Source organism: Saimiri boliviensis, chromosome 12, assembly GCF_048565385.1.
Source record: "Saimiri boliviensis isolate mSaiBol1 chromosome 12, mSaiBol1.pri, whole genome shotgun sequence".
Taxonomy (NCBI): Eukaryota; Metazoa; Chordata; class Mammalia; order Primates; family Cebidae; genus Saimiri; species Saimiri boliviensis.
The window spans coordinates 79,233,007-79,258,573 of NC_133460.1; the positions used below are offsets into that span (position 1 = coordinate 79,233,007).

The 25,567-nt window shown below is 38.4% G+C and overlaps 1 protein-coding gene across 3 annotated transcripts in view; it reads left to right on the forward strand.

Annotated features, from left to right (window-relative positions):
- Positions 1-25,567, forward strand: part of TBC1D12 (TBC1 domain family member 12) — a 124,710-nt gene that overhangs the window by 25,902 nt on the left and 73,241 nt on the right. For all 3 annotated transcript variants that reach the window (XM_039465331.2, XM_039465332.2, XM_074382605.1), the window contains exon 2: positions 21,360-21,483. In XM_039465331.2, the coding sequence (XP_039321265.1) occupies positions 21,360-21,483 (124 nt within the window). The remainder of the gene's footprint in view (positions 1-21,359; positions 21,484-25,567) is intronic.

The window sequence follows — 25,567 nt, forward strand, 5'->3', positions numbered from 1 at the left end:
CTCAACAATGAAGAAACATTAGACTGCTATTTCTCAGTTGATGCTATTTCCTAACTGGGGCAACTGATTTGCTCAATTCCTTTTTGCTGAAAAGATTGGACACAAATTAGTTGAGAGGATGGAAAATGGTGTGTTTGTGTCTGTGTGTTAATAGATGGGCATGTACATTAACATGGTATGTATATAGTGTTGATTGGGATGGAGGATGAATTTAAAGGGGGAAGGATGGATTAACACTACCATTCCCTATTCTCTATATGTACTAACAAGATGTATCACAGAATGAAAAAAGAAAACAATTTGATGTCCGGGTGTGGTGGCTCACTTCTGTAATCCCAACATTTTGGGAGGCCGAGGCAGTTGGATCACTTGAGGTCAGGAGTTTGAGAACAGCCTGGCTAACATGAGGAGACCATGTCTCTACTAAAAATACAAAAATTAGCTGGGTGTGGTGGCGCACACTTGTAATCCAGGCTACTTGGGAGGCTAAGGCATAAGAATCATTTGAAACCAGGAGGTGAAGTTTGTGGTGAGCCAAGATTGCACTCTAGCTTGGGTGATGAAGACTCTCTGCCAAAAAAAAAAAAAAAAAAAGAAGAAGAAGAAATAAAACAATTTGAAAACACATAGTTCTTAATATTTCCAACATGTCTGAAGCAATAAGGTACTTTTTGATTTATAAAAACTTGGGGCCTGGGGAGGACTAATAGGTAATACCTTTTATCAACCCATTCAAGTTTGTAATCAGTAGGAAAAAAGGTAGGAAAACAAAGGCACCTCAAAATATCAGTCTTAATATAGACACAGTGTGGATCAAAAGATGTGGCTTTGTTGTGTGATTGCAGTGGGCTTCCTAATACTCCACTTGAATTAACTTTACTCAGCAGAACATTACCACAGCCAGGTCTTTCCTGTGGAGATGGGGAGCAGAGAGGTACAGAGATAAGTTGGCTTCCTAACAGGAAGGCAGAATAGACTATCCTCTCTACTATTAGGCAGCAGTGTCTGCTGCCAAAATTTAGTCTTTCAGGTGTAAGGGGGCAGAAAGAAGCTAGGAATGTTGCTCTCTGCTTCTCCTCCCTTCAGTACGAATAACATAGCACAAGAGTAACCCCTTCTCCAAAACTGCCCTACAGATGTCATTCATATAGTCAGACATGACCTCTGGAATCCTGAAAGAATTATTCTATCTTTTGTGTTTGCATGCTTGAACATATCTGGCTTGTTTTGCTAAGAAGCCTTTAGCGTTGATTTGTATTTAAGAAATTTTAATTTCTAGGGAATGGGAGAAAGAGAAGAGAGAGTGTGTGTGTCTCTGTGTGTGTATGTGTGTGTGTGTCTGTCTGTCTGTCTCTGTCTTTCATTTGAAATGTGATATGAAGGAACATGGGCTCACATTTATCTGCATTAAGACATCAGCTTTTTAGGCTCACTAACAGTACATCGGGGGACAAGGGATGGGACATGAAAAGATGACACATTTTTGGCCTATTTATGTACTTTTTAAATGGGTTTTCCCCTTAAGATTTAATAAAGTAGTGGTTCTTTTCCTAGGCTGACCAGTGAATCTTGTTAAATCTGTAATGTTTTAACACAATTCCACATACAGTATTTGTAATAATATTTTAAAATTACTTTCATTGCAGGTATATGCCATTTTGCTGTATCATGTTATAAATAGTGTTTGTGGCAGGGAATAACTGAAAACCCAATCCAAAATTTTTTAGTGGCATAATAAATTAATATGGAACAATATCTGATAGCCTTTCTTAGCAATTGGATACCTGTGGGCTCATAGTTCTTTTATGGAAATTTCTTGAGTAACTAATGTTTCCTGGATGCATAAATTTAAGTTATTTGGCTTTGGCTTATGTTTTTATGATTTAACAAGAATTTAAACTTCATTCTGAACTTACTATTATTGTATTGCTAGGACTATAAGATATATTAGAACCAGACTTTTTTATTTTGGAGGTTATTTTGTTTTTTCCTTTTCATCTGTGCTGATCATAGCAAGATTCTACAAAAACTGCATTCATTGAAAGACCTACTGTTACTGGTTTAAGAAGTTAGTATTTCTTGGAGTTAATTTTGGAAGTCCAAAATATCCTCATAAGTGGCTGGATGCAGTAGCTCACGCCTGTAATCCCAGCACTTTAGTAGGCTGAGTTGGTGGGTCACCTGAAGTCAGGAGTTTGAGACCAGCCTGGCCAACATGGTAAAAGCCTGTTTTTACTAAAAACACCAAAACTATTTTTGGCATGGTGATATGCACCTATAGTCCCAGCTACTCGGGAGGCTGAGGCAGGAGAATCGCTTGAACCCAGGAGGCAGAGGTTGCAGTGAGCTGAGATTGCGCCACTGTACTCCAGCCTAGGCAACAGAGTAAGACTTCATCTCAAAAAACAAAAAGGAAAAATAAAAAACTAAAATATCCTTATAAGCAAATTTTACTCATTGTGTACATGCACACACACATCTTTTTACAGGTTTTTTTTTTGTGATGCAAAATAATATATATATTTTTTGAGATGGAGTCTTGCTCTGTCGCCCATGCTGGAGTGCAGTGGCACAGTCTTGGCTCATTGCAACCTCTGCCTCTGCCTCCTGGGTTCAAGTAATTCTCCTCCCTCAGCTTCCCAAGTAGCTGGGATTACAGGTGCCTGCCACCATACCTGGCTAATTTTTGTATTTTTAGTAGAGATGGGGTTTCACCATGTTGTCCAGGCTGGTCTCGAACTGCTGACCTCAGGTGATTCACCCACCTCTGCCTCCTAAAGTGCTGGCATTATAGATGTCAGCCACCGCACCCCGCAGATACGAGATAACTTTTAACAGTCTCTAATCAACGATTTATGTATATTTAGCATTTAGGGGTGGTTTTAAAGAATTCTTTAACTTTTAGAGGTCTGATATACAATATTAATATGTGTAGCCTCTAGTTTTTCATATGAGAATGCGTTCCATAATTAGATTACAATATCTAATTGTAGGTAAAGCTATAGAGACATAAACACCCCCAAGGCTCCCTTTAGAATTGTGCACATGAAAAATTTTCTGATCTGTAGTTACTACTTTCCTTTGGTATAACTTTGTCTTATATTTGTGGTTTTCTCAGTCTGCTGCTATGTCTTTTTCTCTCAGCGAGGTCACATTATTTGAAGCTGTGCTTCACTGAGTTAAAAAATACGCTTAAGCCCTTCTATTTTATGGTTTCTCTGCTTTAATTATTTATACGTATAACTCTCCATTTCTAGTATAAAGAATGGAATGCTATTTTCCCCCCGTCATGAGAACTACCTACCTGTTCTGGCATTCTGGTCGCTGATTGGAGTTGATAGTAGCTGTAAAACAACCAGTAAAGTTTGTTTATTGTACATTTTTTTTCCCAAAGAGCTTATTGTTAGTATGGTTTCTGACCCAGTAATTACCTCAGTATAATTGAGAGAGATTTATATATAAATGTGAATTGACCCTAAGAAGGGTACTTGAAGTCTGAAATGTTTATCAACTTTGGCTCAAGTTAGTGTACCTAAGCTTTGTGGCACAAGGTGATGGCCAACACAGTGCAGGAAGAGACGAAATTGATAGCTACCCAGCTATGGATTAAAAATATGAAAATGTGAGGCACAGTGGGTCACACCTGTAATCCAAGCACTTTGGCAGGCTGAGGCAGGTGGATCACCTGAGGTCAGGAGTTCGAGACCACCCTGACCCACGTGGTGAAACAAATACAAAAATTAGCTGAGTGCAGTGGCACATGCCTGTAATCCCAGCTACCCAGGAAGTAGAGGCAGGAGAATCGCTTGAACCCAGGAAGCAGAGGCTGCAGTGACCTGAGATCGCACCACTGCACTCCAGTTTGGGTGACAGAGCGAGACTTTGTCTCAAAAAAAAAATTATATATATATTTTTGAGACAAAGTCTCTCTCTCTCTCTCTCTAAATTTTTATATATTTATAAATATATATAATATATATGAAATTTATATATATTTAATAGTATATATAATAAATGTATATTTATAAAAACAAAAAACAAAAATAAATGTATATTTATTATATATTAAATATATTTAATAATATATAATATGTATTTATAAATATATATTTATATATTTTTATACAAATATATGTATAAATATATATAAATAAAAATAAAAAAAAATATATATATATATATAAATCTTTTAACCATTTTAGTTAGTGCTCTCCAGTTACTAGGGAGTCCTTATTGGGACATTAGGATTACACATGTAATAAAAACTAGTATTTTGGGACTGGGTTCACACTTGTAATCCCAGCCTTTGGGAGGCCGAGGTGAGAAGATCACTTGAGCCCAGGAGTTCAAGACCAGCCTGGGAAACATAGTGAGACCTCGTCTCTACAAAACATTTAAAAAATTAGCTGGGCTTGGTGGTGTGTGCCTTTGGTGGTCCCAGCTACTTGGGAGGCTGAGGCAAGAGGATTTTTTTGAGCCTGAGAGGTTGAGGCTGCAGTAAACTGTGATCACACCACTGCACTTCAGCCTGGGTGACAGAGCAAGACCCTGTCTCAAAACGAAACAGAAAAAACTAGTATGTTTGGATACATACAGAAGTAAATATATAACAGATATGTGAATCTTGATGTATAGTATACACTGGTAAATACTTTGTCTGTCCAGTCTCAGATACAGAATGTTATCAATCAGTGCTATTGAAATATAACTGAGCGTCTTACTGTTCTGTTCACCCCTGAGAGGCAACAACTATCCTCATTTCCTTGCTTTTGAAGCAATAGATTTTGCCACCGTGTTATTTTTGCTATTATATTTTTGAGTTTTATACAAGTGGTATACAGTCTGTCCTCCAGTAATGTAGTTCTGTCCAATGTTGTTTCCTTTAACATCATTTTGTTATACATAACATTGATGAGAAAAAAAAAAAAAATCCTGGGCGGGGGCCACTGACTGGAGTTTGCACATCCTCCCCAGGTTGGCATGGGGTTTCTTTAGGTACTCTGGTTTTCTTCCACATCCCAGAGATGTGCATGCTAGGGTTAATTGGTGTGTCTCAATTGTCCCTGTCTGAGTGCATTTGTGTGTGTCCTGTGATGGAACGGTTTCCTATGGAGGTTTAGTTCCTGCCTTTTCCCTGAGCTGCTGGGATAGGCTCTGGTCATCTGTGACTCTGAATTGGATAATTGGGTTTATAGTTACTTTACTTGTTTTTATTAATCTTTCTTAAATGTATGTGTAGCTCACATTTCACTGTTCAATATTAGAAGTGTTTTGGTCTTTATTTAAAAGTTTGGTGATGCTTTTTGACCAGCAATACACTATTAGAATTTGACTCTTGTTTCTATCAATTTTCTGGTTTTTTTTTTGTTTGTTTGTTTGTTTTTGAGACGGAGTTTCACTCTTGTTACCCAGGCTGGAGTGCAATGGCGCGATCTCGGCTCACCGCAACCTCCACCTCCTGGGTTCAGGCAATTCTCCTGCCTCAGCCTCCTGAGTAGCTGGGATTACAGGCACGTGCCACCATGCCCAGCTAATGTTTTTTGTATTTTTAGTAGAGACGGGGTTTCACCATGTTGACCAGGATGGTCTCGATCTTTTGACCTCGTGATCCACCCGCCTTGGCCTCCCAAAGTGCTGGGATTACAGGCTTGAGCCATCGCACCCAGCCTCTGTCAATTTTCTTATGGTAATATTGAAGATGCAGCTTCCAAGAACCTACCCTTGATGTTAAGTGAAGACTTATTACACCTGTGTGCTGTCTGCATCTTGCCTTTTTTTTTTTTTTTTAATTGAATAACAGCAATGACAACAACAACAAAAACTGACTTGGTGTCTTAGTCCATTTTGTGCTTCTGTAAAAGAAAACCTGAGACTGGGTAATTTATAAAGAATACTAATTTACTTTTTACTGTTCTGGAAGTTGGGGAGTTCAAGGAAGGTTAAGGTGCTAGGATCTAGTAAGGGCCTTCTTACTGTATCCTCACATCACAGAAGAGAATTAATCTACTCTCCTGAGGTCTTTCTATTGCGGCATTGATCCATTCTGAGAGTGGAACCTTCGTGACCTAAACACCTCCCATTAGGCCCCACCTCCCAACACTGTTGCATTGGGGATTAAGTTTCTAACAGATTAATTCTGGGGGACACATTCAGATGGTAGCACTCAACATTGTTTTTTCAAGATTCATTCATGGTGATGGATTAGCTTTGGTTGCTTTTCACAGTGGAATAATACTACATTTGCATATATACCACAATTAAAATTCTCTATTCTTCTGTCAGTAGATTTTTGGATTGTGAGTAGGTTTTTGGTCTTTTGAACAATATTGTCCTGAATGTTGTTATATGTGTCTTCCAAATGTGCATGTCCACAAATTGCCTAGGATATGTAGCTAGCAGTCTAGTTGCCAGATGGAAGGGCATGCAGCTGTTTATGAGCTAGAAACATATGTCTTTATATATCTAAATATCAAAACAAATTTATGTCATGTAAGTTTCTGACAGTCTTCTTCCTTCCCCCTCTAAACTTGGTATTATCAGGTTTCTTAGGTTTTGCTAAGATTTTATATACAGTGGTCAATACATTACAAATGTTACTCTTTTTAATTCATGAGCTCCCTTATTACTAATGAGGCTAAATATTGTATGGTAGATCTCATTTGCCGTTTGTTTTCCCTCTTTCTGCGATACCTTTTATCTATTTTTTATTAGATTATCTTTTATGAAAGTGGTTAGTGGGAGTTCTTTATATTTTCTGTGTACTAATTTTTTTGTCATTTGTGTGTGCTGGAATTTGTCTTTCAAATTTATGACTTTTTACTTTGTTTATAGTACCCATTGTACAGAAGTCCTTAATTTTTATGCTGGTGATTCTGTCAGGTTTTAAAAATTAATGCTTTGAGAACTTATTTTTAGATTCTTCTCTGTGAGATTAGAATAAAAATTCTCCCGTGTTTCTCCCTAAAGCTTTCAAAAGTTTGTCTTTCATATAGAACTTTAATCCATTGGGAACTGACTGTGGTATGTGGTAGGAATCCAATTTTACTTTCTTTCACATTGATAGCCGGAGGTCCCAATATCATTTATTATACAGTCTTTCCTCATTGATGTGCGGTGTCACTGGTGTTTCCATTTATGCTTGGGTATATTTTTGAGTTCTATATTCATTTCTCCATTGATTAATTCCTTTATCCCTGGGTCAATACCATAGGGTGTTAAAAACTATAATGTTATGAAAAATTTGGATATCTGTTAGGTCAACTCAGCCTTGCCTTTTTTCTTCTTCAAAATGTCTTATTTTGGGTCCTTTATTCTTTAATATAAATTTTTGAGTTTCCTTTAAGTTCCTAAAAAATCTTGGGTTGCTGATGGGAATTGTATGAAAGTGATAGATAAGTTTAAGGATAATTGCTATTTTTATGATAGTGTCTTCCTTTCTATAAACGTGAACTATCTTTCTCTTAAATTAGGTTTTCTTTTTTTTTTTTTGAGACGGAGTTTCGCTCTTGTTACCCAGGCTGGAGTGCAATGGCGCAATCTCGGCTCACCGCAGCCTCCGCCTCCTGGGTTCAGGCAATTCTCCTGCCTCAGCTCCTGAGTAGCTGGGATTACAGGCACGCACCACCATGCCCAGCTAATTTTTTTTTTTTTTTGAGACGGAGTTTCACTCTTGTTACCCAGGCTGGAGTGCAATGGCACGATCTCGGCTCACCGCAACCTCCGCCTCCTGGGTTCAGGCAATTCTCCTGCCTCAGCCTCCTGAGTAGCTGGGATTACAGGCATATGCCACCATGCCCAGCTACTTTTTTTTTGTATTTTTAGTAGAGACGGGGTTTCACCATGTTGACCAGGATGGTCTCGATCTCTTGACCTTGTGATCCACCCGCCTCGGCCTCCCGAAGTGCTGGGATTACAGGCTTGAGCCACCACGCCCAGCCAAATTAGGTTTTCTTTAATGTGTTTCAGTATTGTATCATTTTATTTTTGTATCATTTTATTTTAATATTGTATCATTTTCTCTCTATAAAGTTTTATAAAAGATTGGTTAGATTTCTTTTTTTTTTTTTTTTTTGAGATGAAGTGTCACTCTGTCACCCAGGCTGGAGTACAGTGGCATGATCTTGGCTCACTGCAACCTCCATCTCCCAGGTTCAGGCAATTCTCCTGCCTTAGCCTCCTGAGTAGCTGGGATAACAGGCATGTGCCACCATGCCCAGCTAATTTTTGTATTTTTAGTAGAGACAAGGTTTCACCATGTTGGTCAGGCTGGTCTGGAACTTCTGACCTCGTGATCCACCCGCCTCGGCCTCCCAAAGTGCTGGGATTACAAGTGTGAGCCACCGTACCAGGCCTGCTGTTTTTTTGTTTGTTTGTTTGTTTGTTTTAAAGCCAATCACTTGCTCAAAACTATTTTTAATAATCAGACCTTTTTATTGGTGAGTTATCAATCTTTCTCCCTTTTCTCTTTCTTGCCTTACTACACTAGGTAAGACCTTCAATACAATGTCAAATAGAAATAGGGATTGTAGTCTACAGCTGTACCATTCGGCATGAGCCTGATCTCACCTATCTCAGAAGCTAAACAGGGTCAGTACTTGGAAGGGAGAAATAGAAATAGTAGCATCCTTGTTTTGTTTCTGATTTCAAAAGACCACGTTTCTAGCATTTTATTAATAATGACTTTTTTTTTTTTTTTTTTTTTTTGAGATAGGCTTTCACTCCCATCACCTAGGCTGTAGTACTTTACTGTAGGTTTTTGTTGAGTGTCCTTTATCAATTTAAGGAAGTTCTCTTCTGGTTCTCTTTTAACAGTTTCAATCGCGACTGAAGTATTTAATTTTGCCATCCTTTTTTCTGCTTTTATTGAGATGACCATGTAGTTTTTCTTTTATTCCATTAATGTCTTGAATTACATTGAAGATCTTGTAATGTTTGACTACTTTTGCATTTCTGAGGCAAACCCGACCTAGTCATGATATCTTTATCTACCTTATATAAGTTTATAATTAGTTTGCTAATATTTTGTTCAGGATTTTTATTTCATGGCTTTTAATGATATGTAATTTTACAGTCATATGCTGTTCTCATCTGGTTTGCTATTGAGTTCATATTGAACTTATAAATTTGATTAGGGATGTTTTGCTCTTTTCTTCTCTAAAATGGTTTATAAAAATTGATACACAATATCTTGAACATTTGGCACAGCTTTCATGTAAAATCTTTGTGTCTGATTTTTTTTATGGGGAAAATTTTAAACATTATTTTAGTTTTAGTTTTTTTTTTTTGAGACGGAGTTTCGCCCTTGTTATCCAGGCTGGAGTGCAATGGCACGGTCTCGGCTCACCGCAACCTCCGCCTCGTGGGTTCAGGCAATTCTCCTGCCTCAGCCTCCTGAGTAGCTGGGATTACAGGCACGAGCCACCATGCCCAGCTAATTTTTTGTATTTTTAGTAGAGACGGGGTTTCACCATGTTGGCCAGGATGGTCTCGATCTCTTGACCTCGTGATCCACCCGCCTCGGCCTCCCAAAGTGCTGGGATTACAGGCTTGAGCCACCGCGCCCGGCTTATTTTAGTTTTTAATATAGCTTTGGGACTGTGGTCAAGTTATATTTTTATATAAATCTGTTTTGTCAAAATGTTCTAAATTATTGGCAAAAAGAGTTGTTTGTAGTGTTTCTTGTCTTTTAAATTTTAGCTCTTTTGGCTTTGTTGATCTTCTCTGACTATTGTGTAGTCTTTTACACTCTGTATCTTTGTTGATGCGTAAGTTACATACCATAAAATTCATTCACTTTAAGTGTATAGTTTAATGATTATTAGTAAATTTATAGAGTTGTGTAGCCATCATCACAGTCTGTTTTTGGATCATTTCTGTTACACCAGAGAAATCCTTTGTGCCCATTTGTAGTCAGTCTCTGTTCCTAAATCAACCCCAGGCAACCACTGTTCTACTTTCTATCTCTTATTATTACCTTTTCTGGACAGTTCATATGAATAGAATTATACATGATGAGGCCGGGCGCGGTGGCTCAAGCCTGTAATCCCAGCACTTTGGGAGGCCGAGGCGGGTGGATCACGAGGTCAAGAGATCGAGACCATCCTGGTCAACATGGTGAAACCCCGTCTCTACTAAAAATACAAAAAATTAGCTGGGCATGGTGGCGCGTGCCTGTAATCCCAGCTACTCAGGAGACTGAGGCAGGAGAATTGCCTGAACCCAGGAGGCGGAGGTTGCGGTGAGCCGAGATCGTGCCATTGCACTCCAGCCTGGGTAACAAGAGAGAAACTCTGTCTCAAAAAAAAAAAAAAAAAAAGAATTATACATGATGAGATCTTATGTATTGGGCTTATTGCATTTTGTTAGTACATTCATCCATGTATGTAGCATATATCAGTTCTTTCGTTCCTTTTTATTGCTGTATTCCATTGCATACACGTATTACGTTTTGTTTATACTTTTAGTAATTCATGGGCATTTGGGGGTGTCTTCACATTTTGGCTATTATGAATAATGCCACTGTTAACATTCTTGTGCAAGTCTTCGTGTGGACATATGTTTTCATTCCTCTTGGGTGGATAACTATGGATGAAATTGCTAAGTTTTTACATGTAACTTTTTAAAGGCTGCCAAATTGTTTTCCAAAATGGCTGCATACTTTAACATTTCCACCAGCCATGTATGAGAGTTCTAACTTCGTACTTCTTATTGTCTGTATTTTTTATTATAGCTTGCTTCGAGGGTGTAAAGCAATATCTCAATGTGATTTTGGTTTGCATTTCCCTAATGACTAATGATACTAAATGTCTTTTTAGGTGGCTTACTAGCTTTTAATATATCATTTTTGATAAAATGTCTGTTTAAACCCTTTACCTTATTATTTTTTTTTGAGACGGAGTTTCGCTCTTGTTACCCAGGCTGGAGCGCAATGGCGCGATCTCGGCTCACCGCAACCTCCGCCTCCTGGGTTCAGGCAATTCTCCTGCCTCAGTCTCCTGAGTAGCTGGGATTACAGGCACGCACCACCATGCCCAACTAATTTTTTGTATTTTTAGTAGAGACGGGGTGTCACCATGTTGACCAGAATGGTCTCGATCTCTTGACCCGTGATCCACCCGCCTCGGCCTCCCAGAGTGCTGGGATTACAGGCTTGAGCCACCGCGCCCGGCCCCTTTACCTTATTTTTTAAAAGCAGCTCTTGTTATTGATTTGTAAGATTCTTTGTATTGTGTGGTTAAAAGTCTTTCCTCAGATATACTGCAAATATTTTCTCTCAATCTGTAGCTTATGTTTTATTTTTTTAAATAAATGTATTTTTTTAATTGTAGTAAAGTTTACATAGCATAAAACTTAACATTTAACCTATTTTTAAGCATACAGTTGTGCAATTCAGTAACATTAAGTACATTTACAGTGTTGTACAACCATCACTATTATCTATTTACATAACTTTTCATCACTCCTCCCAGAAACTCTGTATCCATTAAACAGCAACTTCCCATTCTTCCCTGTCTCCAGCCTCCGGTAACCTCCAGTTCTACTTTTTGTTTCAGTGAATTGCGTATTCTAGATACCTCACATAAGTGGAAATACACAATATTAGTTCCTTTGTATCTGGCTTATTTGACTTAGAACAATCTTTCGAAGGTTCATCCATATTGTATCCTGCATCAGAACTTTGTTTCTTTTTTGGGACTGAATAATATTTCATTGTATGTTTTATTAGTTTTCTAGGACTGTCAAAACAAAATACCACAGATTGGGTACCTTAAACAACATAAACATTTTTTTTCACAGTTTTGGTGGCTGAAAGTTTAAAGTTAAGGTGTTGGTGGCTTTAGTTTCTCACAAGGGCTCACTCCTTGGCTTGCATATGGCTATCTTCTCTTTGTGGCCTTATGACTTTTTCTTTGTGCACACATATGTCCCTGTCATCTTTCCTCTTCTTATGAGGGCATTAACCATAGGACCTCATTTAACTCTTATTTTTATTTTATGTTTTGTAGAGACAGAGACTTGCTCTGTTGCCCAGGCTGAAGTGCAGTGGTAGAATCATAGGTCACGTCAGCCTCAAACTCTTGGGCTCAAGTCATCCTCCCGTCTCAGCTTCTCAAATAGTTAGGCACATGCCACTGTGTCTGGCTAATCTTTAAAATTTTTGTAAAGATGGGATCACACTGTGTTGTCGAGGCTGGTCATGAACTCCCAGGCTCAAGCCATTCTCCCACCTTTGTTCTCACAGTGCTGGGATTACAGGCATGAGCCACTATGCCTGGCCTCATTTAACCTTAATCACCTCTTTAAGGGCAGTGTGCTCAAATTCTGTCACATTCTAAGGGACTAGGGGTTAGAGCTTCAACATATGAATTTTGGAGGGACACAATTCAGTTTGTATATACATATATAAAACATATGTCTATATTACCTTTTGTTTATTCATCTGTTGGTGGACACTTGAGTTTCCACTTTTGGCTGTTGTGGATAATGTTGAACATTTGTGTGTAAGTGCTTGTGTTTCTGTTTTCAATTCTTTGGTTAAATATTTAGGAGTAGAATTTCTGGGTCATATGGTAATTCTATGTTTAACATTTTGAGGAATTGCCAAATTCTTTTTTACAGTTGCTTAGCTATATTACATGCCCACCGGGGTTCCAATTTCTCCCCAACCTTGCCAGCATTTGTTAATTGTGTTTGTGGTCTTATGTATTGGGGCTTATTGCATTTAGGATGTTCATCCAGATATATATCATGGATCTAATGTCATTATTGTATATGCGGCTATCCACTTTTCCTAGCACCTCATTTTGAAGAGATGTCTTAGTCCCCTTGAATGGTCTTGGTCCCTTTATTTCAATTGGTTTACCATATTTGTGAGTTTATTTATGGCTTCTCTATTTTATTCCGTTGTTCTATATACTGTCTGTCCTTATGCCAGTACCACACTGTTTTTTATTAATATAGCTTTGAAGTAAGTTTTGAAAGCAAAAAGTGAGTACTCCAACTTTGTCCTTTTTCAAGATTTGTTTTGACTGTTGGTGGTCCTTTGAGATTGTATATGAACCTCCTTACTTATAGGTCCCCTCCTCTTCTGTTTCTTCTGGAGTCAGTTTTGGTAGTTGATGTGTTTCTAGTGATTTTATTTTTTATTTCATTATCAAATTTGCTTGTGAGCAGTTATTCGTAGTATTCTCCTCTAATTTGATTAATTAATTATTTATTTGTTTGTTTTTTGAGATGGAGTCTGGCTCTGTCACTCAGGCTGGAGTGCAGCGGTATGATCTTGGTTCACTCTAACCTTTGCCTCCCAGATTCAAGCAATTCTTCATGCCTCAGCTTCCCGAGTAGCTAGGATTACAGGTGCCCACCACCACACTCAGCTAATTTTTGTATTTTTTCAGTAGAGACAGGGTTCACCATGTTGACCAAGCTGGTCTCGAACTCCCGACCTCAGGTGATCTACCTTCCTCAGCCTCCCAAAGTGCTGGGATTAACAGCTGTGAGCCACCCACGCTCGGCCCTCTAACACTTTTTAAGTCTGTGAAATTAGTAGTCATGTTTCTGCTTTCATTTTGCTTTTAGCAGTTTTAGTGTTCTCCCCACTTTTAGTCAATCTAGCGAAAGGTTTATTAAATTTGTTGATCTTTTCAAAGGACCAGCTTTTGGTTTTATTGATTTTCTTTATTGTTGTTTCTGTTCTCTACTTTATTCATATCGACATTGCTCTTTGTTGTTTATTTTCTTCTAGTAGCCTTGGATTTGGTTCACTGTTTTTCTAATTCCTTAAGGTAGGCAGTATGGTTATTAATATGTTTTATTTGTTTATTTATTTATTTATTTATTTATTTTTGAGACAGAGTCTCACTGTATTGCCAGGCTGGAGTAGTACAGTGGCGCTATCTTGGCTCACTGCAACCTCCGCCTCCCAGGTTCAAGCGCTTCTCCTGCCTCAGCTTTCCGAGTAGCTGGGACTATAAGCATGTGCCACCACACCCAGCTAATTTTTATATTTTTAGTAGAGATGGGGTTTTGCCATGTTGGCCAGGATGGTCTAGATCTCTTGACCTCGTGATCTGCCCTCCTTGGTCTCCCAAAGTGCTGGGATTACAGGGTGAGCCACTGTGCCCAGCCTATTAATATGTTGTTGTTTTTTTTTTTAAGGCAGATGCTTAATCTACAAATTTCCTACTTAGGCACTGCTTTTGCTCTGTCTGTCTGTCTGTCTGTCTGTCTATCTATCTATCTATCTATCTATCTATCTGAGACAGAGTCATACTCTGTCACCTAGGCTGGAGTGCAGTGGTGCCATCTTGGCTCCCTGAAGCTTCTGCCTCCCAGTTTCAAGCAATTCTGGTGCCTCAGCCTTCTGAGTAGCTGGAATTACAGGCACACGCCACCACACCTGGCGAATTTTTGTATTTTTAGTAGAGAGGGATTTTTGCTATGTTAGCCAGGCTAGTCTGGAACTCTTGACCTCAAGTGATCCACCTGCCTCGGCTTCCTAAAGTGATGGGATAACAGGAGTAAGCCACTGTGCCTGGCCTGTGTTCCATACATTTTGATATGTTATGTTTCTATTTTAATACATCTCAAAATATTTTCTGACTTACCTTGTAATTTCTTCTTTGACTTATTGGTTCCATTATTCAGTTCTATTCCATTGTGGTCAGAAAGGATACTTTGTATGATTTTAGTTTTTTTAAAATTTATTAAGGCTTGTTTTGTGAATAAACACATGGTCTATTTTGGAGAATGATTCAAGAACACTTGAGAAGACTATTTTACTGTGGTTGTGTTGTTAGGTGTGTATATGTTTATAATTGTGATATTGTCTTGCTGGATTGAACATTTTATTTCCAACACGTAGTTCTTTGTTTCGTGTAATTTCTTTTGACTTAAAGTCTATTTTGTCTGACAATAGGCAATCCAACTCTCTTTTTATGTCTGTTTGCTTTTAATATGATTTCTCCCATTCATTTACTTTCATCCTCTTTGTAGCTTTCTTTGTAAAATGAATCTCTTGTAGACGATATATAAATAGACTAAAAATCCAATCTACTGATCTCTGTCTTTTAATAGAGACTTTCATATACTTACATGAACATTAGTTACTGAGAAGGAAGGATTTACTTCTGCCGTTTAGCTCTTTATTCTCTATGTGTTACATGTTTTTTGTTTCTCAGTTTCTTCATTACTGCCTTTTTTTGGTATTTAGTTGAATTTTTTTAGTCTACCATTGTGATTCCTTTCTTCTTTCTGTTTCTCTGTTTTTTTAGTTATTTTCTCCTATTGCCTTAGAGATTGCGATTAACATCTTAAACTTATGACAACCTAGTTTAAATAAACCAAATTAGTTTCAGACATGGACAGACACTGTGCTACTATCCCTCTGTCCCCCTTCCTTTGTGTTATTGTTGCAGATTCATTTTTGTAGATGGTGTGCCCATTAACAGAAATTTAAAAATATTGTTTGCATATTAGCCTTTTAAATAATGTGGGAAAAATCAGGAGTTACTAGTACAAAAACTACAATAATATTGGCTTTTCTCTTTACCTATATAAATTACCTGTATAGTTAATCTCACCAGTGTTCTTTATTTCTTCTCATGGCTTTGAGTTACTGTCTAATCTCTAATTTCAGCCTGAAGTACTCCCTTTACCATTTCTTGTAGGGCAGGTCTACTGGTAATCAGTTCCCTCAACTTTTGTTTATTTGGAAGTGTCTTCATTTCTTCTTTTTTTTTTTTTTTTTTCTTGAAACATAGTCTTGCTCTGTCACCCAGGCTGGACTGCAGTGGTATGATCTGGGGTCACTGCCGCCTTTGCCTCCTGGGCTTAAGCAATTCTTGTGCTTCAGCTTCCCAAGAAGCTGGGATAACAGGCGTGTGCCACCACCCAACTAATTTTTGTATTTTTTTTTAGCAGAGATGGGGTTTTGCCATGTTGCCCAGGCTGGTTTGGAAATTCTGACCTCAAGCAGTCTGCCCACGTCATCCTCTCAAAGTGCTGGGATAAAACAGGTGCGAGCCACTGTGCCTGGCCCCTCCTTCATTCTTGAAAGATAGTTTTGCTGGATGTGGAATTTTTGGTGGATAATTTTTATCTTTCTTTCTGACCTTTAACTATGTAATCTTACTTCTGGCCTCTGTGGTTTCTGAAGAGAAATAAGCTGTTAATCTTATTGAGGATCCCTGGTTTTGATGGTACCTCTCATTTACTGTTTTCAAAATTCTCTCTTTGTTTTTGAGTTTCACCTGTTTGACTATAATGTAGCAGTGTGAATCTCCTTAAGTTTATCCTGCTTAAAGTTTGTTGAGCTTTTTGGATGTGTAGATTATGTCTTTCCTCAGATTTCAGAAGTTTTTGATTATTTCTTCACATCCTTTTTCTGCCTTTTTGTCTTTTTCTTCTTCTAGGTCTTCTATGATACATAGATGGTACACATAGTAATATCTTACAGGCCTCTCAGGCTCTGTTCCTTTTTCTTCATTTTTCTTTCTACTACTGAGAGTGGACAATTTCAATTTTCATATCTTTACATTTGCCAATCCTTTCTTCTGCTTAAATCTGCTGTTGAATGCATCTGGCAAATTTCTTATTTTAGTTGTTTTTCAGCTCCACAATTTATTTGGTTGCTTATTATACTTTCTGTCTTTACTGATATTCTCATTTTATTTATTCATTTTCCCTCTTAGTTATTTGTCCATGTTTTTTATTTTCAGTCTCCTGGACCTTTTTTTTTTTTTAATGAAGTGATTTAATGTGTTTGACTAATAATTACGTTGTTTGGGCTTCCTCAGGGATGATTTTTGTCAAATTCCTTTTTCTAGGGAATGGGCTATACTTTCCCATTTCTATGTGTCATGTTTTGTAATTTTGTTGTTGTTGCTGAGAACTGGATACTCTGAATATTATAGTATGGTAACTCTATAAATCTGTTTCTCCCACTCCTCAGTGATTGCTTTTTTTGCTTGGTGAGGGCTAAAGCCACCTATTTACAAGCTATTTTTACAGAGTGTTTATTCCATATTGTGTATAGTCACAAGTTTTTGTTCTGTTGTCTCTGTGGTTAGCTGGTGACCTGACAAAGATTTCCTTAGATATCTGGCTTTAAAAAAGGAGACAAAAAAGGTTTTACCTCCTTTGGCGTTCAGATAAAAATACTGACAGTGAAAGCTACTGCTGTAGAGAGTACTGAAACATGCATGTGCCTGCATCTGTCCCTTAGGGCACTCCAGACCAACCAAAATGTACAACTCTAAATTTTGAAGGACATGATCCCCATCAGTCCTGGCACCAACTAGCTACTCCAAGAACATAGGCTGCTATTCCCACTGCCACAAGAGGTGGTGGGTAGTGGTGATGGTGGTTCTGAGGAATGGGGGAGAATAATTGGTTTATACATGCTGCTTATTAATACTTACGAAGGATCCAGTAGCCTTTTTTTTTAAATCAAATACTCCCTTGGTTGTTAAAAGGGTTTGATCAGATCCCAGAGTTCTACTAAAGTACTTGATTTCAGTTACTTTTACTTTTTAAAAAATTCTTACTTTTTTTTGAGACGGAGTCTTGCTCTGTCTCCCAGCCTGGAGTGCAGTGGTGCAATCTCAGCTCACTCGGCTTGAGCCTTCACCTCCTGGGTTCAAGCAATTCTCCTGCCTCAGCCCCCTGAGTAGCTAGCATTACAGGTGTGTAATGCTACCATTCCCAGCTAATTTTTGTATTTTTAGTAGAAACAGGATTTCGCCTTGTTGGTCAGGCTGGTCTCGAACTCCTGACCTCAGGTGGTCCACTGCCTTGGTCTCCCAAAGTCCAGGATTATAGACGTGAGCCACCCGTACCCAGCTCTAGTTACTCCTTCTAGCTCAACTTTTACTTTAGTGGGGAGACTGACCCCTAGATCTTTCCATCCTATCATTTTGTATCCATGATGTCTTTTTTTTTTTTTTTTTTTTTTGAGACGGAGTTTCGCTCTTGTTACCCAGGCTGGAGTGCAATGGCGCAGTCTCGGCTCACCGCAACCTCCGCTTCCTGGGTTCAGGCAATTCTCCTGCCTCAGCCTCCTGAGTAGCTGGGATTACAGGCACGAGCCACCATGCCCAGCTAATTTTTTGTATTTTTAGTAGAGACGGGGTTTCACCATGTTGACCAGGATGGTCTCGATCTCTCGACCTCATGATCCACCTGCCTCGGCCTCCCAAAGTGCTGGGATTACAGGCGTGAGCCACCGCGCCCGGCCCCATGATGTCTTTTGAGGTTCAAATGTTTTAAATTTAATTAAGCCCAGTTTATCAACTTTTTCTTTTATAAAGAAACTTTATAAACTTTTCTTTTATAAAAGAAAAACTTTTATAAACTTTTTCTTTTATCATGCTTTTGGTGCCATATCCAATAATTCTTTGCATAAGCCATGGTGACAAAGATTTTCTCCTGTGTTTATCAGCATGAGTAGATAGGAAACCTTTAGGGTGCAGACAGGTCACATAGAGATTGTAGAGAAAGTATGACTTGGTGAGAACTGTCTGGCCTGTGTGGGGCTTGCAGAGGAAATTGGCACACCGATGCTGGCAGGAAGCCTTTGGTGGAGTTGTTTTTACGTTGAGCAGGCTTCAGGAACACCATCTCCAGGTTGAGGCTGCAGGTTCACCAAAAGGCTGCAAGTTTGCTGAGAGGCTGCAGTCTGGGCATCTGGCTAAGCAGAGTTTTACCGGATGTCCTCACACTTCTACCCCTGATCCACTGTGCAGCCCCTGGAAACCACAGGAGAGCCCCTTTTTCATTGCCTCCTTTTGGTGTCCTCTACCCAGAAAGCTTAACAATTTCATGTTTGTTTTAAAGGAGAAATGATTAAAGGAATTTTGTCTATTATCCCAGAGCATAAAGGTGAATTTGGAGCTAAGAGATATTAGAAGAATCATCAACAGAAATAATAAAAAGATAAACAAACTGGAAGGAAAATGATAGCCATAAATAAGATGTAACCATTTGTTTAAATCAGCTACAAAGTGTTTTCTTGATAAGTAGTGCACAACTTATCAAACATTGTTTATATTAATAAACCATTCTTTGAAGCTTGAAAATTTTTTTTAGAAGTATTCCTAGTCCTTGGCATATTCACTATTGAAAACTTTCAGCTGTTTAGTGATTTTATGAGGTAGAGAATTAAGCCACTGTACGTGGTCTCTGAGGTGAAACCTCCAGAGTGTCTTAAAGTAGCAATTATTCTAAGTGTCATATGTTTATCTCCATTATACACCTGAGGAAATAAGAGTTTCTTTCCTTCCTTTTTTTGGAGGAGGGGTCTTGCTCTGTTGCCCAGGCTGTAGTACAGTGGTAATATCGTAGCTCACTGCATCCTTAACTCCTGGGCCCAAGTGATTGTCCCACCTCAGCCTCCCAAGTAGCTGGCACTACAAGGTGTGCACCACCATGCCTGGCTATTTTTTATTTTTTGTAGAGACAGGGTCTCATTACTTTGCCCAGGCTGGTCTCAACTCTGGGCTCAAGTGATCCTCTTGCTTTGACCTACCAGTGTTGGGATTACAGGCATGAACTACTATGCCTGGCCATTTCTTTTCTTTATTATTGATTAGCCTGCATTCTTTTGTAGGAGTCCCTCAACATTTTTCATTAAAAACTTATTTTCTATTATCACGATTCTGTACTTTTAAGATATATTGATATGGCATTTTGAGTGTAGATAAATCTAATTATTTGGGACTTCAACCTATTTGAAACTGTTTGTAACTAATTGTATGTGTGAATTTAAATTTTCTTTATGTTCATTTATAGCTTATGCAAAGGTTTTATACTGAGTTGACTTTATCAGTGCCTATTTCTAAATAGTTCTTGGGCTGCTTGGTCATGTTGTTTTGGAGCATACGTATTTTGAGTATCATCGCTGCTTACATAAAAAAATAGATACTTAATTGGGTTGGTTAGGGCATGGAGATAATAGATAAAATGCTTAATACTTGTGCAGGGTTTTTTTGTTTTTTTTTTTTAGATTTTTAAGTAAGAGATACTTTCTTCCTTGGTTATATATTGACTCTTGTGATAAGCTTTCTTGTACATAGCTGGCCTAGGAAAAACAGGTTACATATATGTGTTATAGCAATGGAGGGTTAATAGATATAATTTTATTATAAATTATTACTGTAAATAATATTTATCCAAATATTACTTAATTCTTTAACTTTTATATAGTTTCTTTTAAATGTTTTTGTTCTTAGAATTTTCACTATTAATTTTAAGTTCATGTACAGTCAGTTCTAGTATACTTTGTAGCTGAGTTAAACAAATGTTTCCATCTTATTTATGGCTATCATTTTCCTTCAAATTTATCTTTTTATTATTTCTGTTGATGATTCTTCTAATACCTCTGTATAAGCCAGATACTCTTTATTTTATTTTACTTTAAGTTATGGGACACATATGCAGAATGTGCAGGTTTGTTACATAGGTATATATGTGTGCCATGGTGGTTTACCGCACCCATCAACCCATCATCTAGGTTTTAAGCCCTACTTGTTTTATGTATTAAGCCAGATATTCTTTCTTTTTTTTTTTTTTTTTTTTTTTTTTTTTTGAGACGGAGTTTCGCTCTTGTTACCCAGGCTGGAGTGCAATGGCACGATCTCGGCTCACCGCAACCTCCGCCTCCTGGGTTCAGGCAATTCTCCTGCCTCAGCCTCCTGAGTAGCTCGGATTACAGGCACGTGCCACGATGCCCAGCTAATTTTTTGTATTTTTAGTAGAGACGGGGTTTCACCATGTTGACCAGGATGGTCTCGATCTCTCGACCTCGTGATCCGCCCGCCTCGGCCTCCCAAAGTGCTGGGATTACAGGCTTGAGCCACTGCGCCCGGCAAGCCAGATATTCTTAATTGAGCTTTGTTATTCTAAGTAATAGTGGTATAAATAATAAAAATAGCTTTATTTAGGCCGGGCGCGGTGGCTCAAGCCTGTAATCCCAGCACTTTTGGAAGCCGAGGCAGGCGGATCACGAGGTCGAGAGATCGAGACCATCCTGGTCAACATGGTGAAACCCCGTCTCTACTAAAAATACAAAAAATTAGCTGAGCATGGTGGCACGTGCCTGTAATCCCAGCTACTCAGGAGGCTGAGGCAGGAGAATTGCTTGAACCCAGGAGGCGGAGGTTGCAGTGAGCCGAGAGCGCGCCATTGAACTCCAGCCTGGGTAACGAGCGAAACTCCGTCTCAAAAAAAAAAAAAAAAAAAAAAAAAGCTTTATTTAAAAATATTTTTGTTTTTGCCTTGGGAGCAAACTTAGTATAAAATTACTGTTAAATAGCTCTCTGGTTACAAAAAAATACAATTCATGTAACTTTTCTGTGTTTCAGAAACCTTTTTCCAAAAAGGACAAAGGAACTCAAATCAGTTGTCCATAGTGCTCCTGGTTGGAAATTATTTGGTAAAGTTCCTCCTAGAGAGAATCTTCAGAGAACATCCAAAATCATTCAGCAGGTAAGTACTGACATAGCCATGTTGTTTGCCCTAGGTTTTCAAGCATTTTTTTAAAAAAATAACTAATCACATTTTATTTTTATTATTTTTCTAGATACAGAGTTTTGGGATTATAGGTATTTATAGGGACCTGCTAAATTTTGTAGAAAAACAGATCACATATTTTCCATTGCTTTTATAGTTCTGAAAATTCTTTTTTTTTTTTTTTTTTTTTTTTGAGACGGAGTTTCGCTCTTGTTACCCAGGCTGGAGTGCAATGGCGCGATCTCGGCTCACCGCAACCTCCGCCTCCTGGGCTCAGGCAATTCTCCTGTCTCAGCCTCCTAAGTAGCGGGGATTACAGGCACGCGCCACCACGCCCAGGTAGTTTTTTGTATTTTTAGTAGAGACGGGGTTTCACCATGTTGACCAGGATGGTCTCGATCTCTTGACCTCGTGATCTACCCGCCTCGGCCTCCCAAAGTGCTGGGATTACAGGCTTGAGCCACCGCGCCCGGCCTGAAAATTCTTTAAAGGAATAGAACATTGATTTTTTTTAACCAGTTATTCCTTGAATAGATTTTTTAAAAATTTAGCTAATCACTCTTACCACATACTGTTTGACTCCAGTTGAAGTTGGTAGCATTTGTCAGTGGCACAGATTTCTGAGTATTGGTAGTTGCGAACTGATGAAATAGTAAAAAGCAAAAACTGAGTAGATTATGAGGTTGAACCCTTTCCTTTGTCACTTTTCTGGTGTCCTCTCTAAACCAAGGACTTTGTAAATGAGTAGAGTTGATACACAATCTGTTTCTAGTAATTTAGAAGCTATTTCTTCTGATACCTCTATTAATATCTGTATTCTTGAGTTCTTAAAAGTTTCTGATCTTGACTTACGAACTTTGGCTCTTCAGTACTAGATTAGTGGTAATAGAAAGCAGTGAGACTGCTTTCAATCTGCAGTGTTTTAAAGTTCAGAAAAGTTATTGCCCAGAAGAAGATATGTAATACATTTCCTATTTTTCTTCTTTCCAATTGTAGTTTACCAGATTTAACACAGCTAACATTTATAAAAACAATCATATGAAGGCAATAAGTGTCATTCAAATTGGAAAAGATATCTTCCTTTACAGATTTAATAGTCTTCTTTTTATTGCTCAGAAGAAAAACTGGTTTTCCAAGTAATATGAAGAAATCATTTTAGATCTTTAAAAGCATTACTACATTTAATTCTTTTATCTTCTTTTTGCATTGAATTTATTTTTTCCTCAGGTAAGACAGGAAGTTAGGGAAACACACTACATTTCACAACCCATTTTATTTTGTAGTTGATCCTAAGCCTTCTTGACACAGCTGTCAAAAGCACTAGCTGTTTAACCAGAACCAGGGTGTTCACCCCCACAGAATGTACATGGACAACCCTAGAGGACTGCATGTTTCTCCCTAAGAGAAGCAAAAGACAAACAAATAAAAGGCGGTCTTTCTAAGTAGCCCCTCCCTTTCCCCTTTGAGGGATTTGCCTGAACTTTGTAGCTAGTCAGCACTTAGACCATGTGCCTCCTCCTCTCCCTGTAAACCAACTTAATTTCTTTTTTCAAGAGACTGGGTCTTGCTATGTTGCCCAGGCTGCCTTCAAACTCCTGGGCTTAAGTAATCCTCCTGCCTTAGCTTCCTGAGAAGCTGGTATCACCTGGCTTGTAGTTAATTCTCTTTACAAGTGATTAAAATAGTAAACAGTTTATCTATTAGCACTTAAAACTGTGTGCTGTGATCCCCAAGCCATGTGCTCAGATACTCTGGTATGCTGCACCTAACACACTGGGGTACTGTGGGATATTTAAATTTTTTGAGGCAAACTCAGTGATATTCCACATCAGTTGGATATGGTTTAGACTGTTAATTTGAAGCAATACACAGTTCCAGCATTAAATACCACTACATCCTTTTCTGTGGCATCATATCTTTGTGAATCTGTTCTTTCTAAGATTGCTGTGATGAAAACCAGCTACCGTACAAAAGTCATTGTGGGACTGGAAATGAGGGTGATATTTAATAGGATTTTAAGGTTTGAGAAATTGTATATAGTGCACAAAGCCACACATGCCCATATTGCTAATCAGTTGTGATTAAGAATGAGGCTGGGCATAGTGGCTTATGCCTGTAATCCCAGAACTTTGGGAGGCTGAAGCAGGTGGATCATTTGAGGTTAGGAGTTCAGGACCAGCCTGGCCAACATGATGAAACCCCATCTCTACCAAAAATACAAAAAAGTAGCCAGGCATGGTGGTGCATGCCTGTAGTCCCAGCTACTTGGGAGGGTAAGACAGGATTGCTTGAACTCAGAAGGTGGAGGTTGCAGTAAGCCAAGATCACACCACTGCACTTCAGCCTGGGTGACAGAGTGAGACTCCATCACACACACACACACACACACACACACACACACACACTTTTTTTTTTTTTTTTTTTTTCAATTTATGTGGTTTTTGGTTTTTTTAGTGGTTACTGTTAGGACGTATATCCTTATTGTTTAGAAATAGCTACTTATTAAACAGAATAATTAGGTATTTCTTTTGGCTTAGGAGTTACTGTGAAAAAATTACTGAGACGCTAAAGACATTGACCAAGAAAGGTTGGAAATCTCTGCTATTATCTCCTTTTTTTGAGGGGGTGGGGAGTAAAGTCAAAGTAACTTCTCTTGTCTAGAGGTTTTCAGAAGACCAAGTTCGCCCTCTAGTGGCAAAACGGTGGTCTTGCTACTGAAGGTTTCTGTAGGTATTGATTTTTTATGATAGTTTAAATATGCATGCACATACATTTTTATATCTTTATATAAACTAACATTCTATGATCTTTTCTTACCATAAGTCTCTAAGGAAATTACTAGTTGGATAATTATCTTTGCTGATATGCTGTGTACCTTTAATCTGCTATTTTCATTTTAGAAAGCCAAGACCTCACATTCTCCTTTGTATATATATGACATAAAAACTTGAGTGATCGGGAAAAAAACAGCTCTTTTTTATATGGGAAGAAGAAGTAGAGCTAAAATGTAGCTTCTGCCTCTGTGGCCCCTTCTCTGATCCTTTAACGGATTATTGTTTCCCTGAGCCACTTACTTTAGTTTTTGAGCTTTCCAGCTATGTCACAGGTATTAGTGTATATTTTAGTGCCCTTTTTATGGTTAGGTTTGTTCTCTGGGAGGTATTATGTATAGTCAGGTTATTGTTCTTCTGACCCTTTTCTACCTTCAAAATATGTATTGTCTGGGCGCAGTGGCTCACACCTGCAATCTCAGCACTTTGGGAGGCCGAGGCGAGTGGATCACCTGAGGTCAGGAGTTTGAGATCAGCCTGGCCAACATGGTTGAAACAGGGTCTCTACTAAAAATACAAAAATTAGCTGGGTGTGGTGGCAGGTGCCTATAATCCCAGCTGCTCAGAAGGCTGAGGCAGAAGAAACCCTTGAACCTGGGAGTCGGAGGTTGCACTGAGCCAAGATTGTGCCAACCCAGCCTGGGTGACAAAAGCAAAACTCTGTCTCAAAAAAAAATACGTACGTATCACTTTTACCATGTGATGGAACATGTTTTTACTTCTTGCTTTCTGCTCCAGTGTGTGTCCTCTACTCCCTATTTGTCTAACTTTGCTGTCCTCTTCCCTGCAATTATCATTTTTCAAAGTGGGTATGATTTTCTCTTGATAGTAATGGCAAATTTACAATTTTTTATCTCTGTTCTAACTTAGAAACATTTTTTCACAGCCCTGATTTTTGAATTCTCTAAAACATTATAAATATAAAACTGTATCTGAGATTCTTTACCATGTATGCTTTCAGATAGGTGTTATATGTTTGGAATCAGAAACTGAAAGTGAAGATAATATCAGTAAAGCCATGAGGAGTGTTATGACACTTCTGTCCTGTTTTGGGATAGGGTCTTAAGCTGTTATGGCTTTAGGAAATGAAGAGGTAGCTAGTAATTTAGGTGTAAAAAACTACTTAAAGAAATGATGCCTCACTTGCTTTTTGAATGGTAAAGCAGTCAGATTTATTAGGAGATGAGAGTGGTATTATTTCATTGGCTAATAACTTTATAAAGCAGGTC